This window comes from Nothoprocta perdicaria, unplaced genomic scaffold (assembly GCF_003342845.1).
Source record: "Nothoprocta perdicaria isolate Ctin4 unplaced genomic scaffold, notPer1 scaffold_347, whole genome shotgun sequence".
NCBI lineage: Eukaryota > Metazoa > Chordata > Aves > Tinamiformes > Tinamidae > Nothoprocta > Nothoprocta perdicaria.
In genome coordinates, this window is record NW_020455585.1 from 138,887 (window position 1) to 160,978 (window position 22,092).

The 22,092-nt window shown below is 49.1% G+C and overlaps 1 protein-coding gene across 1 annotated transcript; it reads left to right on the top strand.

The window, feature by feature from the left end:
* Positions 1 to 2,279: 2,279 nt before the first annotated feature.
* MERTK (MER proto-oncogene, tyrosine kinase) lies at positions 2,280 to 21,360 on the top strand. Its single transcript, XM_026044027.1, has 17 exons — positions 2,280 to 2,517; positions 3,007 to 3,107; positions 3,368 to 3,541; positions 6,019 to 6,105; positions 6,928 to 7,043; positions 10,374 to 10,557; positions 11,066 to 11,217; positions 14,428 to 14,584; positions 15,046 to 15,199; positions 16,729 to 16,814; positions 17,184 to 17,279; positions 17,619 to 17,699; positions 18,503 to 18,595; positions 18,745 to 18,863; positions 20,229 to 20,338; positions 20,665 to 20,824; positions 21,220 to 21,360. Exons 1-17 carry the CDS (start codon positions 2,402 to 2,404, stop codon positions 21,358 to 21,360), a joined length of 2,127 nt encoding a protein of 708 aa, XP_025899812.1. The 5' UTR covers positions 2,280 to 2,401.
* The last annotated feature ends 732 nt before the right edge of the window (positions 21,361 to 22,092 follow it).

Consider the following 22,092-nt stretch of genomic DNA (forward strand, 5'->3'; position numbering starts at 1 on the left):
TCCTCTCCTCTCCTCTCCTCTCCTCTCCTCTCCTCTCCTCATTAATCAGTCAACAAGTTGTGGCTAAGATGCCCTTTTCCCTTAGAAGTTCTTTAAACTTAAAGCACTTAGAGGGGTTAGTTCCCAGAAATCCCGCCTCGCTTTCCAGAGCCCACGGAGGGCACAGCGGCATCTGCGCAAGGCCGGGAGCGTGGGCACCCGTGTGCCCCCGTGGGCAGGAATCCCTGCGGGATTCCTCGGGAAGCTCGCGGGAAAGCTGCGAAGCCTCCGCGTGGCCTTTGTTTGTGTTGGGATCGTGAGGATGAGGGAGCGCTGCTGGATATGACTTTAAAACACTCCTCAAATTTCTCTCCAGAACTATCATTTCTGGAGAGTTAAAAATAGCGGGCAATTTAGTGAAGGCAGATATCCAGCCCCAAAACGAGGTTGTGTCTCTTGGCTGCCCGAAAAGTGCATGCTCCGTTACTCACAATAGTAATGACCCAGCCTGAAAAGCTTGGAGTTGTTGGATATTTTGGGACTAATGTTTGCTCAAAACGAGTTCACCTGAGCCCTGCTTGAGTAAAAAGGCTGTTTTTTTTACCTGCACGACTCTCTTTTTAAAACTGTAAGTGGTTTTCTTTGGAAGCATATTAATTTAGAWCAAGTTTCTGCCCATCACAAAGCCCCTGGTTGTTGAAAGCGGCGAGATAGATTTACCAATCTGCTAGGGATTTTGGTTTACCTGGGAAAACCTCAAGCTCGGAAATGAAAGCATCTGAAAGCATCCGCTTTTTGGGTATTCTGTAGATCCCYTCCCTTAGAAGTTTGGTTTTGGGGGAATTGCTTTTTAGGGAGCTGCTCCTCATCTTGCTCCTGCCTGGCTGGCGTGGGAAGCGCTGGGAGGGAGGAGGGAAAAGGCAGTCGGAGGACTTTGTATGTTAAGTAATTTGTAGGTGGGAGAATGGAGCCCTTTGAAAGAGTCCTCCCTTGGGAAAAATGTTTGGAAAAAAATAGTCTGCCGAGCGGAATGCRGCACGGGGGAAGCAGTGCTAAATAGCACCCGCTCCTACACACCATTTGGATGCCTTTCTTCATAAATCCGTGTGTTTTCGCTCTGAAAGCAGCTCAGTGGAGGCAGTTTGCAGAAATGTCTTTGTGATGGGCTCCCAGAGCGTCTCTCTGCTAAAAAGCAGCTACCAGCTGGGCAGAGCAGTTGCACCAAGATACCCCCAAGCAGCGTTTCTTGCTCTGTGCCTTCACCCGTGCCCACAAGCCGTCGCGTTCCCGCTGCTCTATGCGTTGCTCTTGCAAGCTGCTCTGCTCACCTCAATGCAAATAGCCTAAAAACAAACTTGCAGAYCCCCCTCTGGAGGGTCTTTCACTGCCTGAGGCCCTTTCCCCCTTCATTATGGTCATGTTAATTGAACCAAAAGGAGCAGGATCAGCTTACACCACCCCGTGACTCCCAGCGGTTGAGCAGAAAGAAAAGGCTGGCCCAGCAAATGCCTTAAAGTGCCCCTGAAATCCTGCACAGGTCAGCTGGATGCCTTCATTTATTTATATATTTGTTTTTATCCTGCCCTTTGAGCACGGCGGCTGCAACCCGACTGCTTTGGGCCTTCGGRCATCTGGACAGCTGAGGTCCATGTTGCCCATGCCAAGGGTGGTAGGTCCAGGGAGAAGATGTCTGGGTCAGAGCTAGCTAGAGACAGCCAGACTCGAATCCGGCTCCTGAGCTGTTGCCATCAGCTGGGATGAGACCCCCAAAGGGGGGTTTGCTGAAGCATCGTGTCCCAGATTCCTCCTGCTCAGGGTTATTTTTCTATTCCAGTCCCCAGGGTGTGATTCAGCAGAAATAACTACCTCCAGCCCCTACCTTCTCCCTGCCAAAGAGATGTCCTAGCAATCAAGCCCTTCTTTCTCATTTATTTGAAGCGTTTTTTTCCAGGTGTTTCTTGTCCATCCAGTCTTGGAGCCGTCAGCTCCGTGTTACCATCTTGGGTATCCATCTGAGAAGACCTCTCTTAGAGGTTCTGAATTTTCAGTGCGTCTGTAGACGAGCAACCGTTAATTATTAGTCGAAGCAGCTGGGGTTTGGAGGGGGGACTTTTAGGAGAGTTCCTGGCTGGTGGTAACAAAACTGGGGTCTTTTTTTGCAGGTGATGCTGACAGGAGCCAAGGGCTCAGGCCGTACCTCTCGCTATTAGCAGGAGCACTGCCAGCAGAATCCCACCGTGCTAAGAGAGACTTCAGTCCCACTACTCACCTGAGCCTAAAGCAGACCCAAGAAGAGCCCTCAGCCAACTCCCTGGGACAGATTAAATTTAACCCCACAGTGGGACACATTGTGATTAATGAGCACAAAGACGTCACGTTCAACTGCTCCATTAAAGTGCCTCATTTGCTGCTCAGGCCAGACATGCCTGGCATTTCCTTGTGGAAGGACGGCCGTGAGATGCACACGCTGGACCGCATCGCCACGAGCCACTTCGAGATCTCGGATGAGGAGGAGGTGGCGATGACCTCCACCTTCAGGTAAGTGGTGCAGACYTTCCCGTTTAGGTGGGAAGGACCCCGGAGCGCTGGGTAGGGGGAGAGGCTGGAGGGCAAGAACAGGCGGTTGGGACTGGGATTGTAGGAAACTGCTTTGGGTGAGGGAGGACTGAAGTTTGCTGTCGCTGAATAGCCAGAGCTTAGCTCTTCTTAGGGGCTCTCCTCAATGAACTGTGGTGGAAAACAAACTGCTGTACTTCATTGCCTGAGCTCTGCCCGTCCTGCCCATTTGCAGTTAAAGGCTGTGCCAGCAGAACTGGCAGGAGCAAAATAATCTTCATTCTGACCCTCCCCAGTCCTCGAAGCCTAGTTTTGGAAACCCARCTTTTGTTCGATGTGTGTTCTGGTTTAGCTGGTGCTGATTCAAAGCCACCTCCAACTTGGCAGTTTTGCTGTGTCTTTCTGTGGAAGCCTTTTGCAGGACAAGTCTCCCTGTCAAAGCCCTTATATGGTCTCCGTTCTCTCTTGCAGCATCCATGCTGCCCAGCGCTCAGATAACGGCTCCTACGTCTGCAAACTGAACATCTCCAATGTGGAGATTGCATCTGATCCGATCTTCGTGCAGCTAGAAGGTGAGCTGGAAGAGGGCAAGTGCAAAAGGGTTGGAACTGTGGGATCTGCTGACATCTGTCTGAGGAGCAGCCCCAGGGGCTGTGACTTTGAAGTACTAGCTCTCCATCAGCAATGGAGAGTATTGGATAGGAAAGGGCTTATTGCTGGGCGTGGAGACAACTCCAGGAGGGACAGTTTGGGGCCTGTTTTTACAGTTGTTGCCCACACACATGGTGCTGTGGTCCCTGAATCTCTCGCTTCACCACTTGCATCCGGACAGGGCTCCCACACTTCATTCGTCAGCCTGAGAAGCTGAATGTCACCAAGAACAGCCCCTTCAACCTCACTTGTCAAGCCGTGGGCCCACCAGAGCCTGTGGAGATCTACTGGTTTCGGAACAACATCCAAGTCAACGCAAAGCCTCACATCTCTCCGTCAGTGCTGACTGTGCCAGGTAAGCCTGATAGCATCTTGCCTTCTGAAAGAGAAGGGCAAGAATGTGTCTGGCACCATCTGGTGCTTGGCTGGGAGGTTGTAATCTTGTGCTGTCAAGGACTGAGTTAATGTTTTGGGACTGTGGTGGCCCGTGGCAGACTGTTCCACCTRGGCAGATGCAAGGCTTGCCAGCCGATATGGTGTCAAGGAGGCACAGGATAAAAAGCATCCCTGAGTTCAATCCTTGAGTTCTGCAAGTTTCATGAGCTCACAGAGCATTTGTGTAGGTGCTGGACACCTCTGCTGCACGATTAGCTCTGCATTTGGGCATCTCTTTGAGTACCTAGATGCTATAGTCAATTTAATTTAGAGCCCTGCAGTTCACACGGCACTTGCTCCTGCAAGTTGGGGCAGCAAAAGGAATGCATTGGGGGAATGCAAAGTAGACCAAGGTCCAGTCTTTTGTGGGAGCTCATTCCTTGTCCTGTCTGTGATCACTTCCATCCTCTGAGGGCTTTTCTCCACCTGGAAAAGGAACCCAAAGACTGTAGGATCTCCATCCTTGGRGATAGTCATAGCTTAACTGGATCATRAGAAACCTGATGTAACTTAGAAGTTGGATCTAACTTCAAAGATGTCTCTGTGGGGATTTGGACTAGTGACCTTCAGAGATCTCTTCGTCCCTGTTGAGCTTTATCTCCTGAGCTTCCCCTCCATTGCTAAGCCACGTAGCTAAACTGCCTCTGTCCCTCTCCATTGCTGCTCTGGCTGGCATCAATCTGTGCTGCTAATTCAGCAGCTTTGGGGATTGCTCTGTCAGAGGTGATCTGGAGGCATTAACCCCATGCAGCTGCCTTTGGCTGCAGAAATTTCTCCCCCACAAGAAGGGCACACAAATTCTGTCCTACGCAACAAGCCTATTTTTCCTGTAGCCAAGCCACCTTGCAGCTGCTGTGGACTGTTTTGCTGATTATCTGCTCTTCAGTCTCTGCGAGGCCAAGTGCTGGTCCCTGCATCATGTTTCCATGCCAGGTTGGTGGAGCACAGAGAGAAGAGTCTCCCATTGCAACGTAAATCCTAGTGTGAATTTGCTGCAGATGCAGAAATGAGGGAGAATTTCTTGGTTTGCTCTCAGAAGGGGGCCAGTAGCATATTAGCAGCTAGACTATAACTCACTTGGCTTCCAAAGATAGACTTTAAAAGACAGTGAAAGCCGGAAGAAGTGACTCATTCCGCCTGGATTTTCCTGCATCCGGTTGGTAACTGTTAGGTCGGGTCGTTTGAACAGTCTCCCTCCTGGCCCAGGAGTCCTATTGAACTCAGAGAGACTGCTGCTTTTTTGAGCAGCAAAGTTCTTCATGTTGCACTTACAGGAAGGCATTTCCCTCAAATCAACCCAGATAAAGTTGTTTTTAATTCCCGTAGTAACAGGCTCTTGCCTCAGGATTGTATCCTGGTGCTACTAGAGCTGGTGTCCAAATATCCTTGATTTCTCTCCAGACTTGGATTAGTCCACAATGAATGGGTTCATTCCAGTTCTGCAGCTACAGGGGACTCTTTTTCCTTCCACTGGAGAGGGAAAGGCTCTAAAATGAAGACCTGGATATTACCCAAACAGCAATGGGATGTGCTGGCATAGTGGAACGGGCTGATAGATCATCTCCCTCCCCATTTTCCATCCAGTGAGTCACACCCTCACTTTTTGCAGCCAACCTCCCAAAGCACTGCAGTATACCTGGCTAAGTAGGCTGGAGGTGCAGGTGGCGGATTTTGTGCACTTTAATGCAGATCTTTGAGGATTTCTGAGCTGCATTAAAACCTCTGTGAGCATTGCACACAATTTGAACTTTTCTTGGGGGAGGCAGCAGGAGAATGAATGCTCATAGATAGAGCTCCCTGGAGAGAAGCTCTGCKCTTGCAGAAGAGCCCTTTGCCCAAGACTGAAGTCCTGAGCAGTGTGGCTTGCTGGGGTCATCTCACACAGGCCCTGCTTAGACTCTAGGGATAACAAGCAGAAATCTGCACTTGGGTATTTCCAGTAACCCCAAGAAGCAGTCTTATCAGCAGGGGGATTTGAGCAATCTTCAACAAGTCTTAAGTCATTTGGTTGCAGCCATGGTRGTGGGCTCTTCTGCTTTCTGTCTTTCCCTTTTTGAATAACAGGCAAGTGCTTACTCAGGAGGTTGTGCAAGGGATCCATAAAAACACCCAGTCCTGTCCGTTCTGACACATCTCACAGTGGCCATGCTCACGTGCCCGTGGGGCAGACAGTGGGTGACTTGGACCATTGCGGGTCACCTTCAGCCACCGTGCTGCTGAAGGCGTGGAGGAAGTGGTTAGTGCAAAAAAAAAAAGAGGGGTCTTTTGTGTTACTGGAAAAGAAGAATGTGGAAGTAAAGCAAAGGAAGCCACAAGAGTGTTCTGTGAAGAGCAGGTTGGTGTGATTGGGGTGTTTTATRCAGCACAGGGAGCAGCTCCTTGTTTTTCCCACGGCAGGTCTTAACGAAACAGCTCTGTTCAGCTGTGAGGCTCACAACAGCAAAGGGCTGACTGCATCCAACCCAGGGCAGGTCAATGTGAAAGGTAAGTGTCCATAATCCATAATGTCCATAATGTGTCCATAATCTTACCTGTTCAGTACGGGTGTATCTAGCAGGAGCTATCCTGGCCTCCACTCTTCCCAATAATCACTCTTAAACTAGCAGAAAAGCAGATTTTTAGGATTTATTTTATTTTTTCTCTGCTCGAAACCTAATTTTAAAAATCAAACAGGATGCACGTAAGAGCATGGTCATCGAATGGTGTTCTGTCATCTGGTACAAGCGTAGCCCCAGTGTTGCAGCCGTGGAGGAGGCACCAAAAAGCACACTGGAAAGCAGAATTGTCAAAATTGGAGTAGGTTTCGGAAGGACTGTATCACTGTTCCCTTGGATGGAGCACATCCAGGGCTATGCTCATGATTTTCCATAGGATATGATGGAAATTCTTGACATTCCTGATGGAAATAACTCTGGCAGTGCAAGAGAGGTGTTTCCCAAAATATGTCACCCAGAGAGCTGTTTTCAGCTGATGAAATAGATGGATATATCCCATCTATTATATGGGATATGGGATATATCCCATATCCCAGAGACCCTCAGCCACGTGTACCACTGCTAATGTAGCCYCACTGTCTTCCTGAGATAGGCTGAGCATCCCACAGACCTCCAGYTCAAGGCGTAAGGACCAGATTCAGCTCCCCCATCTTGGAGCCTGGGACTTCGGCAACCTGGAAATTTGGAGAATTAAGAGCACTTGGGCCTATTCAGTGTCATGCTGCTTCCGGGCAAAACTAGCCTGCTTCCCCATGCAGCCAGGGGTGTTTAGGCAGCATGAGAGCAGAGTGAACCCACTTTTTCTTTCCAGGAATACCCTCTGCACCCACTAGCGTGCATGTCCTGAACAGAACGGCCCACAGCATCGCGGTGTCCTGGGTCCCAGGCTTTGATGCCTTCTCTGCTTTCAACAACTGCAGTGTCCAGGTAAGCACGTGGCCCTTGTCTCTATGGCCTGCTCATTCCTGGATGTTCAAGCATAGGTAGAAATCAGTATTTCTGCACAGTCTTGACATGATCCAAGGCCATTGGTTTGGGCAAACTGAGTCAGAGTTTTCCAGAGGTTTCGAAAGAAGAATTATCCTGCCTGGACCTGCCATCTGGGTAGCCAGCAGATTTATGGTCAAATCAGTTAAGTGGTCCAGGCTCAGCAGAGAACAGTCCCTAGGCTGGGACCTGGGGTAGTTGGAGCACTGTTGAGGTGGGCAGAAGCCTTTGAAGTTGCTTCTGAAGATCAATTATGGGCTAAGTTGTCAGCTTATGGACTACAAGAACAGAGAGTCTGCAAGAGACATCCCACAGAGAAGCCAACAAAGGGAACTGTGAAGCAGGTTTTCATCCCAGGAGCAATGTGGTAGAGTGGGACAGAAACAAGGCGCATCAGGAACAGCAGAGCCCACCATTGGGAAGTGCCCACRTGGGTTTGTGCCTGCAAAATGTGCAGGAAGCCACAAACTTTTGCCTTTTAGCCAGCTGTGCCATCCAATTCAAGGGCAACTGTGTTTTCCACTGGCTTGCAACTTCCCCGRAGAGTCTGTGGGCATAGCCACGTGGCAGAGCTGGGTGGCACACTGGCAGAGAGGCTTTGATGAAGCAAAAAGATAAATTGAATGGAGGTGGTGGATTACAATGATGCAGGTCAGTTTCTTCTGTGGTGCAAAGGTGCTTCCTGGTCATTATGTGGTTGGAACTGAGCCATAAACTGGTCTGCGCTGGGTGCCACTGCCTAACTGGCTGTTTGAGTGGGCAGAGGGATCAGGATTCTAGTCCTGGTCCTCAAGATGTGAGTCGTTAGCTCAAAAGTTCATCCTGTCCCATTTTAGACATCTACAGAATACCTCTACAATCAAGAAGAGAAAGGTGAACTTCTTAGATGGCATTTTAAATCAAGATCTTTGAGTGAGACAGTCAGGTTGTCATGTATCCTCCTAGAGAAATGCCCCAAACTGGTCCAAGAAGCTTTTTGGGAGACTGAAAGTCTTGAGTTTCTACATTAAACGCTTCTCAACCAGGTTGTCTTCCTAGTGGGGTTTTTGGGATGGAGGCTCATCTTGGTTCTGCACTCCTGAGGAGCTGATGGGTCTGCCTCCTGATGAATGCCATCTATATGCATGCAGTCCTGCAAGAAGTTTCCACCTGCTCTCTCTTTTTTACATTTTTATCATGTTTTTACATGTTTTATCATTTACATTACATCATTACATTACATCATTTATCATTTATCATTTACAAATAAGTCTGTATTTATTAGCCTTAATTTCAGAGCAATTTGTCTTAGGCGCTTGTTTCAAAAGTTGCATTCTCCTCCAAATTTTGTTGGAGGAGAACAAGCGTTTGGATCTGGATGACAGTGGTGACCACTGAGATCCGGGTTCAGATCTGGCCCAATACCCTCCTATGACTCCCTGATACCCTCTCGTTAGCCAGAGCTCTAGTAGGACCTGCTGATGAGCAAAGGGCTGTCCAGTGAAAACAAGCAGCAGGACAGACTCTTTCTTCCCATTTCCTCTCAGCAGTCTCCCCCAGTGCTGTGTGACATCTTCAAAAGTGAAAGGACAGGGAGGAAAGGGCTTACAGAGGTAATTTTAGTGCACTAYCCACTTGTATGTTCCTGTTGGAGCTCAGGAAGTGGGGTGGAGGGCCAAAGAATTTCCTATGACTTCACGCTCATGATCTGTCATTAGGAAGKAGCCTTTCAAATTGGAAAAGGAGATATATTCCTGGCAAAAACATAACTGTGACTAAGCCTTTTTGCTCCTATCCCCTTTGATAACCCCCTGGTTTGGGTAGTGTGGCCGTGGTGCGGCCGAGTAACTAATTTCTGAACATATGAGTGGTTAAAATGGAAGCTGTTGTTATCACACCTAACAGGTTTCGGCTGTTTAAGTTTGTAAAGGGCCTTTTTCTTTTTCCCTCGTGCATTGATCTGATAGATTGTTTACGGAAAGACAATTTTAGGATAGAGATAAGTCAGCCGAGTGGCCAGTGTCAGTGGTGGTTGCAGAAGCTGCTTGCATGTTCTTCTCGTTGTTGGTCCCCCAGAACACATCAAAGTATTTTGCCATGGATTTTTGACCTCCTGAGTCCTGATCCTGCCTGCTTTATGAGACTGAAGGGCCCGTCTTTTCCATTTTTGTTGGAAAATATTCACAATGTCAATGTTGAGATTGTCTTTTGTGGCCCAGGCTTCCCAGCAGGTGCTCTCATTCTTCAAGCATAAGGACAGGCTGTCTGCAATCCCCAGACTATGTTACAGAGGCTTTAGGAAGAACTATGAGACTTTGTCCTTGTGATCCACACTACAACATAGGTGGGATGAGAAAAAAACYGCCAAGAGCTGGGAGAAAGCCTGTTCCTTCAAGGCCATTTCATCCCAGCTTGGGTTGTCTTCCAAACCCATTGCCTTGCTCACACTAGTGTCCCTCATTTTTGCAATTCTTGCTGTCCCAAGCTGCTCTCATAATCATAGAATCATTATGATTGGAAAAGACCTTTAAGATCATCAAGTCCAACTGCAAACCCTTCAACAGCAAGCCTCTTGACCATGATACTTATTTTGTTCCCGGCGCTTCACTGATGCATTTGACAGATCCAACCCAACTGGGGCACTTTCTGGAGAGTTGCATGGGGTGGCAGGTGCAGTTACATGGGCTCCTACAGCCCAGCAGTGCAGGGAAGCTCTTCAACAAGCTGTTTTCTACTAGATCTTTATCTTTAATAGCCTTGGCAGCCCAGTCCACCCTGAATTTGTCTAACTCTACTTTGAGCCAGTTTATAATCTTGGCTTCTGCAGCTTCTGTGACAATAAATTCTCTGGTATAACAATGTGTTCTCTGAAAAAAAAAAGAAGGGCTTGACTTTGTTTGAAACTTACTGCCTGGTAATTTTCTTGGGCACTCTTTTTGTTTCTTATGTCACAAGAAATGTCATTTTTTCACTCCGCTTTCCACAGCAGTCACCRTTTTACACACCTCTGCCTTGTCCCTGCTGCGACTGTTTCTTCTCTTGTGTTTGGGACCTAGCCCTAGGCTCTCTGATCAGCCTGCTGTTGGCTTTGCACTAAGTAAAGATGAGATGGCTTCCAAGAACAAATCCCTGGTGCAGTTTTAATGAAGCAGCAAGAGAGGCAGAGCCCTGGATCCTGTTTACAGATGTGAAATTCCTGCTGTGCGTCTCACCCTGCAGGTTGTTGCTGACTAATCCCTGTTTGTGGACTGCTTTTTTTCTTTTTTTTTTTTTTTTTTTTTTTCAATTAAGGTCAAGGAAGCTCTTCCACAAACCAATGTCTCACTCCAATTCTTCAACACCTCGGTGCCTCCCCATGTGTATCACATCCAGCACCTGTGGCCCATGGTGCTCTATAACATCAGTGTTTCCTGCAAAAACGAAGTTGGCTGGTCGGCGTTTAGCCCCTGGATAACAGCCAGTACTACTGAAGGAGGTAGGAAATGAGTAGCTCATATTGAAAAGGGCTTCCCCATTTAGGTCGTGCAGCTGTGCTTGGTGCAGGGCTGCCTGGATGAGGTGCTAGTCATGGGTGCTTCCAAGGTGGGACATCTTTACTGAATGGAGAAAGGAGATTTACCCACAAGCAGTCGTCTACTGGAAATGCCAAAGGCTGTAAGAAATATTATGTGTTTCTGGTTGGCTTTTCATAATGCCAATACAAGGTCTGTTGGGAGTCTTTCTGCCCTGTTCCTTGATTCTGCCCTTGGGAGCTCTGCAAAGAGGGAGCAGCACCTTGAGTATGGGAGTCTGGCTGCTGAGGGGGGAGATAGAGCTGCTGGGAATGGGAGAGGTGTGGGAGCAGGGGAACTCACTGAGAATGGGTCTTCGTTAGGCAGCAGGTCTTGATCTGCAGGAGTCTTTTGTGGTCAGCCTATGGTGACAGTGGGGGCTGGACACCTCTGCCTGACTTCCTTCACCTTCTTTCTCTCTGATTCCTACAGCTCCAAACATCCCACCGCTGAACGTCACGGTGTCGTTGAATGAATCCAGCTCCTTCCTGGAGATCCGATGGGTGAAACCACCCCTGGAGAAGATACACGGGGAACTGCAGGGCTACCATATCTGGTACGGGTGCCAGGGCTCCAAAGGATTGGTAAGTCATGAARGGACGGGGGAAGAGTAACTAAAGCATAGCAAAAGCCCTCAGAGATCAAGCACTGAAGTCAGGTTTCACCTTGGTGCTTCCCTTTATTTTTTCCTGAGCCAGTTTTTCTGTTGTCTTGTGCTCTCATCTCTACTTCTTTGGTACAAGTGGTCTTTCTGACGTGCGTTTGAAGTGTGCWTAACTCACAGAATCACAGAGTCACAGAATCACACAACGGTTGAGGTTGGAAGGGACCTCCAGAGATCATGCAGTCCAACCCCTGCTCCAGCAGGGACACCAGAGCACGGAGCACTTGGTCTCATCCAGGAGGGTTTTGAATGTCTCTGGAGAAGGARACTCCACAGCCTCCCTGGGCAGCCTGTTCCAGGGCTCTGGCACCCTCACAGTAAATAAGTTCTTCCTCTCACATAATTACTGTTAGGAAGAAGGAATTCTGCTTAAAGGAGATGATATTTATCCACCATGGTACCTTACTGCTGATCAGAAGCTCTATCATAGAAGTGAGTTGCTCTTTCTTGTGTYGAAAATCTCTGGCATTGTCTTTGGAGTGATGGTCAGGGTTTGGGTGCATCCCTTGGCAATTTTATCAGTGGAACTAATCATAAGGCATCTGGGAGAATTTGACTCCTTGCCCAGGCTCTCCATGTGGCTGGGGAACAGGGAACACACCAAAACTGTGTGGCTATATCCAGTCATCGCCTCTGCACTGTGTTTTGGTCACCCTCTGTCCCAAGCTGCAAGCACAGGGAGCCTCCAAARACCTATATTCTGTGTGGAAGGACTGACTCACACTCTTTTTCTGTAAGACGCTGCGTTTTCTGTTCTCCTTTTGTACTTCTAAAAAGGGGCATGGATAGATCCAGCACAACGAAGTCAAGGAAACAATATTACAGTCTTGTGACTATCACGAAAAAAAGAAATCGCTGACACAGTTGTTGCCTCCCAAGCAATAAGTAACAAACAAGACTTGCCCTCTGAGCTCTGGGAGACTTCTTGCTTCTTATAAAGTGTTTACACAATGCAGTTACAACTTTGAGATGAGGTCAAATGGCTGTTCCCATTAACGCTGGCTCTCGGGAGGCTCAAAACCCAACGTCTGGTGAGGTGTAGCGGGTGGGAGATAGGGGGAGAAGGGAGATTTCCTCTGTGCTCTTTGCAGATGAGAGGCTGCAGTTGGGTTCATTGCTGAGTCATTTAATCAGCTTATGGGTTTTATGGAAGGGTGAAAACGCAAGCGGTGACGTCAGGCTAACACAGTCTAGCGCAAGGACCAACACTTCCTTTCCATGAAGGCCATCAGAGGGTTAAGGAACACTGGAATGGTTTTATGCCTGTGCCATAATCTCTCTCCAAAGCACTTGGGAGCTTTCTAACCTTACTGCATTCTAACCTTTAAGCTCAAAAGCATCCTGCCAGGCTGCCTACGATCTTTCTGCTGGAGCACATGGACAAGCAAACTAAAGCAAGAGCCTTCTATCAAATGAAGCTCTTTTCCCTCTCAAAAAAAAAAAACATTTCTGAGCTTTGTCCCTGGATGAATATGAAATGTGAAATGCCAGGTATTTTTCCTTCCTGGGGCGCAGATGTGGCACAATTACAGCAAGTAGTGTCTCCATAGGCTGTGTGATACCAGCAAAAAGTACTTAAATGACACGGGAGAGCTGTGTGAGATGCTAAAGGACACCAGTGCACCTTTGAGGTGGTGGTGGTGAAGTGATATCATATGTATTTCCRCCTAAGGATACCATGAAAGCAAAGCTATAGGGAAAGGAAGGGAAAATAGGAGCCAAGCCAGCAGCACACGTGCCAACAGAGGCAGGTTTCACAAGGCAGCATCTTCCACCAGCGTGCATGGATTTGTGCCTGGTGCTCGTGCATGTTTCACATCCATTTCTGTGGCTCTTTCATCTGGCTGTAAAAAGAGATTCACTTCCCTCTGAGCACTTATTTCCTTGTCCACCCGATCTCCTCYGTGCCTGTTTTTGCTTGGCCCTGGGACAGCCAAGCTCTGCTGTCCACACCAGTTTGCCAGATGTTTTGTGCATCCCGGAGCAGTAGCTTTGCAGCTGGGAGCCAGTGTGGAGCAGAGGCAGGCACTTTCTCAGCTGTTTGGCTGACTCACAAGAAGACCAGGAAATAACAGGGAATTTGCAGGCAAAAGAATGACTCGCCGCTTTATCAAGGAGAAAAATGTGTGCCACAGAACACGCTGTTACCAAGCAGGGAGACGCGCTCTAAAACTGGGAATATTATTAGCTCGACCCAAAACCACAGTGAGAAAATATCTGCTCCGAAATCCACTTTCTGCAGCTCTTTGATGGTGAGACCAAGAGCGCGGTGCCCAAATGCCAGCAGAGCTGGCACGGATTCCTGCTGCCAGCAAGCAGCCAAGCCCTGTTGCTTTTGAGGCTTGCAGGCTTATACAGACCCAGCCAAGTGCATTTAGTGGCTGGGAGAGCAAAGGCCATGGCCAAGGTGCGTGTTGCTCCTCCTGGCCGTGTTTTGCTGCTGCTTTCCTTTGGCACTGCCCCGCTGGAGCAGGGGAGCGCTGCGGAGGCTGGCGCTCAGCCAGCAGCAGCACAGAGCACCCGCTGTGTCCGGATGGGGCTGGCTCTGCCCGGGCATCAGATCCCCTGGGTTGTATAAGAGGCAGCAYGGGGTGCACCGAGGGACAGAGCTACAGTGTCGTGGTGGCTTTTATGGCAGCTCCTGCAAAGCTGCCTCGCAGCGACAGCAGGAAAGATGCCTTTCATCTTGCTGTGGAAATGGAGGTTGACATCCAAGTGGCTATAGGAGATATGTGTTTACAGGGAATGGAGCTGACATCCTGCACAAGGGAGGGAATTAGAGAGAGGCATTTCAAGCCTCAGTATCTTGCCTCCTTCCCTGCAAAACTGCTTTCCACGTGTTGCCTTTTGCCTCTTTTCTGGCTAAGGCTGCCCCACTGCCGTGACAAGCAAAGAGGTTCAGTGGGAAACACCGCTCAGCTCCCTTCCTAATCCCATCCGGTCCTCCAAGAGCTATTATTCTCCATAAATAGCTTGCTGCTGCTCTGTTTCCTCTAGGCTCCTCAAGGCAAAGCCCTGAAAAACCTTAGCAAGGGGCCAATTCTCCGTGAATCCAGGGGTTTCACTCCTGTGGAGCCTTTGGCTGGTAGGCTGCTCGCTCCCTCAGCTCTTCTTCTCTTGCTGTTTCYAGGAGAACACCTCTTTGGAAGCCCAGCAGAACCGCAGCGTGGCCATCCTGCCCGTGGAGACCACAAATGCCACTTGCTCCGTGCGCGTGGCCGCCGTCTCCAAGGGGGGAGTGGGGCCTTTCAGCAGCCCGGTGGAAATCTTCATCCCTGGCGGTGACGGTGAGATGCCCATCTCTTGCACGGGTGCAATGGATCTTGCCAGCCTGCTGCTCGCCTCCTGTTTGCCCTCTAGCTCTGCCTGTCTGCTCAGAAACTGCCACCACTGTTGTGCTCTGCCAATGCCACACAGCAGCACCGTGTCCCCCTTGGGATGTCTTTGCCCTGGGCCAAGCTATGTGGATAAAGCACTAGGAATATGGGATCCTAAGCATGTTTTGGAAGCCCAAGGAAAAAGGCAACTGGAAGAGACCTGCTTTTTCCGTGCCACTCAGCCTTGCCAAGATAAACCCACGTGTCAATGCATGTTGTGCACAGGCTGTTTTCCTCATGCCCTCATCTCCTTTATAGCCCTTATATGAGTTTGATTGGGTTTGGTGACAGCCACAGRGAAATCCTCCCCCGTTTGCAGCGCGCTGCAGACTGACTGTCTCTCCTATGTGTGTTATGGAATGTCTTCTCAGGGTTAATAACCTCAGCCCCCTCTTCGACTGCAGCCTCCAGGAATGCAGACTCCTTTATCATAGCCCTGGGCTTCATCTGTGGGACGGTTTCCGTTGGACTGCTCCTCTGCTTGTCTGTGGTCATCCAGAAAAGATGCGTGGAGACAAAATACGGGTAAGGCAAGGGGAAACCAGCCTGTGGTTGTGTGCTGAGCTGYGCAGGTCAGAAGCCCCTGGGGCAAGGCCAGGCAGGGGCATTTTGCTTGTATCTGATACTGCATGTAGGGAGGCTTCTGCTTCCAGGACTGCTGTCGTTCCTGCAGGTGTTGTTTTGGATGCTGGTGGTGAAGGAATGATTGTGGTTTTACTGCGTGGTGGTTCCCTTCCTCCCATAGCCCAGCAGTTCACCTTTCACTCGCTATTCCTACTTTTAAAGGGAAGTGGACTTGTGCAGTTGTTACAGGAAGGCTGCTCTTGACCTTTTGACAGTGATGAGAGYGCAAAGATGCATAATATCCTGTGCCTTAAGGCCTCGAGAAACCTCTCCTGCCTCGTCAAGCACCAAACCTTTCCTGGTCCAGCATCTGAGTGTGATGATCCTACGTGCATCCAGTGTCAGACTTGTCTCGATTCTCAGCCTCCTTCAGGCAAAGAGGCTCCCACTGGACTGCATTTAGTTGTGTTCTTAGTAATGTAGATAAAGGACTGTTTTCTACTGCAGTAAACCAACACTCTTTGTGACTTGATGGCATTTGTCTGCCCTGTGCTATTTTCAGTAGGAAATCACAGGGTCACAGAATGTTCAAGGTTGGAAGGGACCTCTAGAGATCATCTAGTCCAACCTTCCTGCTCAAGCAGGGACACCTAGAGCATGTGGCATAAATAATTATGGTGTTTGTAGCTTTTCTTATAACCAGTATCATTTTGATGCCCAATGTCAAACGGAAATCTAAGTAATTCCTTTGTAAGAGCATCATTTCTGGAAGGGGTTCTTCTGAGCTGGGTAAGGAATCACACCTACTTGTTCTCCCAAGACATTGCCCCCAATCCCAGTTTAGGAACTGACTGTACATCAGGATCCCTTTGTGAGTGGTACAGCGTGATGGAAATCTCTCCCTCCTTGCAATGGTAGTTCCCTGGAGGGTCTTCAACAGCCRAGGTGTTGTCCTTCTCCAGGGCTGGACCCCTGCATGGTCCCACATCAGAGAGGTGGCACGGCACGTCCCAGCCGCAGGCACACGCCTGCTTCAGGGCTGTGATTTAGAGCCCCTTTTGGTTTCTTCTTGGCTAAAATCATGATGGTTTCTCGTGCTAGCACCGAGCCTTGACACACTGGAGTTGTGTATCCCACAAGCAAACAGCTTGCTGTAGGAAGCAGTTGGTCTGGACACCATATTCCTGCCGCTGGCGTGTGTGTGTAGGAAATGAGTAGCCCATTTCCTCCCCCAAATATCTCTGTGACTAACTCCTTTATAGATGAGCCATGCTTATCAAGTAGCTGTTTTCCTCAGACATTGTAAGCAATGGCACTCATCCAGTAAGAGGGAAATGAAAGAGATTTGGGCAAATGTGTATTTCCTTCTTTACTCTTGAGCTCATTGGTAATGGTGCAGTCACCCATCCCTGCAGCTGCAGCACTGTCTTCCTTGAATAGATGAGCGGGAGCCCTGTGTGGCCCAGCACGTTCTCCTTCTGTTCCACCAGGAATGCTTTCAGCAGAAATGATTCAGAGCTGGCAGTGAACTACACGGCTAAGAAGTCCTACTGTCGCAGAGCTGTTGAACTTACACGTAAGTGATTTTTTTTTCCTTTATTCCACTGTCAAGGAGGTGACAGAGGATATCTCAGCAGAGGCAACAGAACAAGCTAGCGGTAAATGTGTGTATCCTGGTACAGACCTGATTTCTCCAGCTTCTCATCTGTCTGCCAAGCTGGGCTTTCTTTCCTGGCCAGACACAAAACGTTTATGCTCCATCTCTGGCTGGACAGCCCATGAGCATCAGCAGAAGCTTGGTATACCAAAACTTTGAAGTCCTGGCCCTTGACCATCTTCACCCATTCACATACCATACAGCATCCTGGTGCATTTGGTCACAGGTTGTCCCATGGCTGCAGTCTGTGCTAGAGGTGAGCTGAGCTCCTGCTCCCTTCTCTTACAGTGGGCAGCCTGGGTGTCAGCAACGACCTCCAGCAGAAGCTRCAGGATGTTGTCATTGACCGAAATGCCCTCAGCCTGGGGAAGATCCTGGGAGAAGGTGAGTGAAGGTGCTGTTGGGGACGGCAGGTTGGGGATGGACATGAAGCTGGCGTGGTATGGAGTGTAACTGTTGCTTCATGTACTCTCCATTGCATCATTCTCCAATTCCAGGCCCAGGGGTTGTGGAGGAGGTGGTGGGTCAAGATGACCAAGCACTAGGACCCCTGTGTTTGTGTCCTCATTCTGCCACTAAGGAGAGAGAAACCTCCTCCAGCCAGTCYGTGGGGGATGAAGCCTCCATCTTACAGCCTGACAGATCATTTGAAGATGTAATGATGTCTTAAAGGATAATGCTTTGCAGGGTGGAAAAAATGTTTACGTCTTTCCCATGCTGCAGGGGAGTTTGGATCAGTGATGGAGGGACGTCTCAGCCAGCCTGAAGGCCCTGTGCAGAAGGTGGCTGTGAAGACCATGAAGTGTAAGTTGCCTTCGCCTTGAAACACTTACTTAATATTGTTTCTTCCCAGGGATAGATGCCAGATCTTCCTTTCTTTTACCCTAGACCATGTAACACTTAATGGTGCCCATCAAAACCATGTGAGAGATCCTTGCTCTAAGCTCCCACCRCATCCATCCATTCTTTCTGTGCTTCCTTGTGAGATTCCAACCTCTGGACCCTTGTGGCTCAGTGGAGTCACTGGGAAAATGTTGCTSTCGCTTTCTGCATCCCCCTGTCACAGCTCCGGGTGCCAACCAGAGAGAGACTGAATCAGGGAAGGTGATTTGAGGAGATGCTGAGTAAATGCTGAGCGGCAGAGGAGAAGACATGGTGGACACAGGGGGAAAGGTGTGTGGGTTGTCACATGCCTTTTCCTGATGGCAGTCAAGGCTGAGGTCTTTTTGTTCCCCACCAAAGGATCTTCATGTCTTTTGACCAAGGTTGTCTTGAAACATCAGGAGGTGACAGGGCTCATTTGCTGCTAAATGAGATACTCCTGACTTTTTGGTGTCCCTAATCAAATGCAGGCTTTTCCTCACCCCACTGCCTCTGTACACCCTGCTGCTACTGCATGAATGGGGTAGGGCTGCCCCCTGCTTTTGTTTTGTGCTGAACAGACCAAAAGCTAGTGTGAAGTCCACCTCTGTCTGTCTCTGTCGTCTTGGTGGCCCCTTCCCCTCTGCTCTACATGGAAGATGTGTTGGAGTAAAGGGTGATGGCAGCAGCGATTTAGGCTGTTAAAGCTCTTTGTTTTAAACTTCCTCATTTCTTGTGCTTTCTAGTGGATAACTTTTCCCAAAGGGAAATAGAAGAGTTCCTCAGTGAAGCAGCGTGCATGAAGGATTTCGACCATCCCAATGTCATCAAGCTCCTAGGTACGGACTACTGCTCTCCCYACCTTCTAGCTGAGATGGGCTTCCTGGCCCTGGGCTATGGAGCTAGATGGGGGAGTGCTCAGCTCTCTTGTACCTGTGGGAGGAGGGTGGTACTTTGTCCACAGGGCTCTGAAAATTGTGTTTTGCAGGTGTGTGCATTGAGCTGAGCTCTCTGCAGGTCCCCAAACCCATGGTGATTCTCCCATTCATGAAATACGGTGACCTACACAGCTTCCTGCTTCGTTCACGGCTGGAGATGGCCCCCCAGGTAATGAATGCAGGGAGCAGAGAGCCCTGCGTCTGGGAGGGGTGGGGTGGGACTGTGTCTCTTTGGGACAACAGGCAAAAGCTGCCTTTGTTTTTGAGAACACAGAGAACTTGATTGTGGTCCTGCTTCCTGCCTTGGTCAAATGACGATGGTGGGATCCAGCTCCCACAAAAACCTGTGGTCTGCTTCCAGAATTCACCAGGGCTGAGTTATGCCTGTTATGTGCTTCGCTCAGAAACCAAAGACTTCCAGRCACGGGGAAGACTTGGTACCCACAACCACATAATCATAGAAGAGCTTAGCTTGGAGGGGACTTCTAGATCAATGTCCTTCTCAGGAAGGGCCAATTTCAAAAGCAGATGGGGTTGCTCAGGGCTTGTCTACTCTAGTGAAATTTTGAGCATCTCCAGGAATGGAGACTCTACAGCCTCTCTGGGCTCCTGTTYCCATGTTTGAGCACCTTCAGGGGTAATTTTATTTCAAATACTGAGGAGCAACAGATCAGTATCCAGATACGGCRTCACCAAGGCCAAATAAAGAGGAAGGATTTCTTCCCTCAACCTTCTGGCTGCACTCTTGCTAGTGCAGCCTATTACAAGGTCGGTCTTTATTGATGCAAAGATACGGTGCTGAATCATTGTCAGCTTGCTCTACATCAGGACCCTGGGGTCCTTTTCGGTAGAGCTTTTTCCAAAAGCATGCAATATTAAGGCAGCTGAAGGGAAAGGCAYGGAGGAAGAATATCTAGTTGCAGGCTACCACCAAAAAACTGAAGGAGGAAACAGAGGTGTGATGGTTATGCCCTGCCAACACAGACCACAGCAATGTGTGGTTTGCCAGGACAGGCCCTTCTGCCTGGCAGGATAGCCTGGCAAGCAGTGCTTGGTGTTATTTCCAGAGCAACTGTCCCACACGTGCAGCTCCTGCAGGTTTGTGATTCAATAAATCTCGTGGTCTGAGGCTGTCAGCCCACAAGGGATGACGGAGTCCCCGGTGGCTGCTGTTGTGGCCTCCTTGTTTTCTCCAAGAATAGCTAAACCAGTAGGAGTGCAGCCAGTAGCCCTGAACAAGGAGGTGTTTCAGACAGCACGGCCTCTGCTAGAGCCTGGGGCAAGTCAAACCCTGCAGTTCTGCAGCAACCAGCACGGCCCGTGCGCTGGCCGGCTTCCTGCAGAAAGGGCAAATCTCTCTTTCTTACAAGGAGGGGCCATGCACGTTGTCCCTGCTCTGGTCTCAGCCCCCAGAGGCCCTGGTGACCCTGCTGAGTGCTCGAGCTGATTAAGGCTATCCTTTTGAGATGGTCACCTGCCCTGYTGTGTCCTTCCCGAGTGACCTGCGTGTTCTGACCTCCGTCCCCCTTCCCAGTTTGTGCCCCTGCAGACCTTGCTGAAGTTCATGGTTGATATTGCCCGAGGGATGGAGTACCTGAGCAGCCGACAGTTTCTCCACAGGGATTTGGCAGCCCGGAACTGCATGTGAGTTTGTTTTTCCTCTGTTTCATCATGGGTAGACGAACAACAGCAGGGACCCTGTGGTTTCATACCACTTGCAATGAACATTCACCTTGGGCTTCCTTAAATAAACTCTTCCTTGTTCTTGAGAAGCATGGGAAAACAACTCAATCTGAGGTGTCTCAGAATTTGGTTTGTCATTTTTTTTCCCTTTTTGTTGTCATTTTTAAGCTGTAGAAAGCGATGAGCAGCCGTCACACACAACGCATGCCAAGGAGACACGTACATCAGTGTGTTTATTTGCTGCCTTTGCCTCTCCAGGGCTTTCTGACCCCGTTTCTTCCCGACAGGTTACGGGACGACATGACGGTGTGCGTGGCAGACTTTGGCTTGTCTAAGAAGATYTACAGTGGTGATTACTATCGTCAGGGGCGAATAGCAAAAATGCCAGTCAAGTGGATTGCAATAGAGTCCCTGGCCGACCGTGTCTACACCACCAAGAGYGACGTGGTAGGTAAACACGGTTGGCCATGCAAAAAGCAGGAGTCAATAGTTGGGGGGCAGATCCTGAGGGCAACTGGGTTGAGTTGCGCACATTTGAGGCAGCTTTTTATGGTTGTTTATGTACCCTATAAATGCAAAAAGTGGGGAGGAGAAGGGTGTCAGTAACAAGACGCACTGACCTTTTGTTGCCTGCACAATGTCCTGGAATAGGTTTTCTGAGTGGCCTGCTGGGCTGTTCTGTGCCACTCATTTCCAAATTTGGGGGAGGCAGGGTTGGAGACACAGCTATTAGCATTGTRCAAAAGCCCAGTGGACATTAGGAAATGACCTTTCCCCATGAAAAGTCTCATTCATCCCTCCTGGAAATGCCCTTTCAACACGCTTCCCCTTTGTTCTTGCAGTGGGCATTTGGCATCACCATGTGGGAGATCGCGACGCGAGGGATGACGCCGTATCCAGGGGTGCAGAACCATGAGATSTATGAGTACCTCTTCCATGGACACCGGCTCAAAAAACCCGAGGGCTGCTTGGATGAGCTGTGAGTATTTCCCTCCTGCCTCTAGGCACCAGTGGAGCCTGTTGGCTCGTTGCCTGGTTGTGGAATTAATCTGTGTGTTGCTTATCCTTGGCTGAGGTTGACTTTTGAGGGTGCAACTGATAGTGCTCTTCCCTTTGAGGTTCTCAGTTCTTAATGTCCTTTTTTTCTTTTTCCTAAGGACACAACAACTAACTCATGATGTGGATTGGTGGCTTAGCATCATGTTTAGCTGAAAACCCCCAAAACTAGGACTTGTGGTGCAGCTAAAGAGTGTTCCTTTATGACCATACTCCCAGCTGTTGCAAACTGCTCTAAGTGGAGTAAGAAAAGCCTGTACCAGAGAGGGAGTTCCCTTCCACTCTRCCTTGGAAGGGTCCCCCCAACCTTGATTTCTCTGACAGTCCCCAAAACAAAAAGGTTGCTAAAGGATAAAAATTTAAAACAAAAGTTTTAAGCAAGGACTCAATCTTCTCTTCTTTGTGGGGCTGACGGGCAGAGAGCTAGCAGGAACACACAGGTTTATGCGCAGAAGAAAGTTGACCAGAGTGACAGCTTGGGTCAAATTTTAAATGAAAATATCATAGAAAGAAGGTAGAAACCTTTTTTTTTTTTTTTTTTTTTTTCACAATCTATGGAGTTTTGAAGGGCCTAAAAAGTGCCAAATCCCAGAGCAGAGCACAATGTACCTCAGAAATAATTTAAGAAAGCATCTTTTAAATTCCAAGCAAACTCTTGC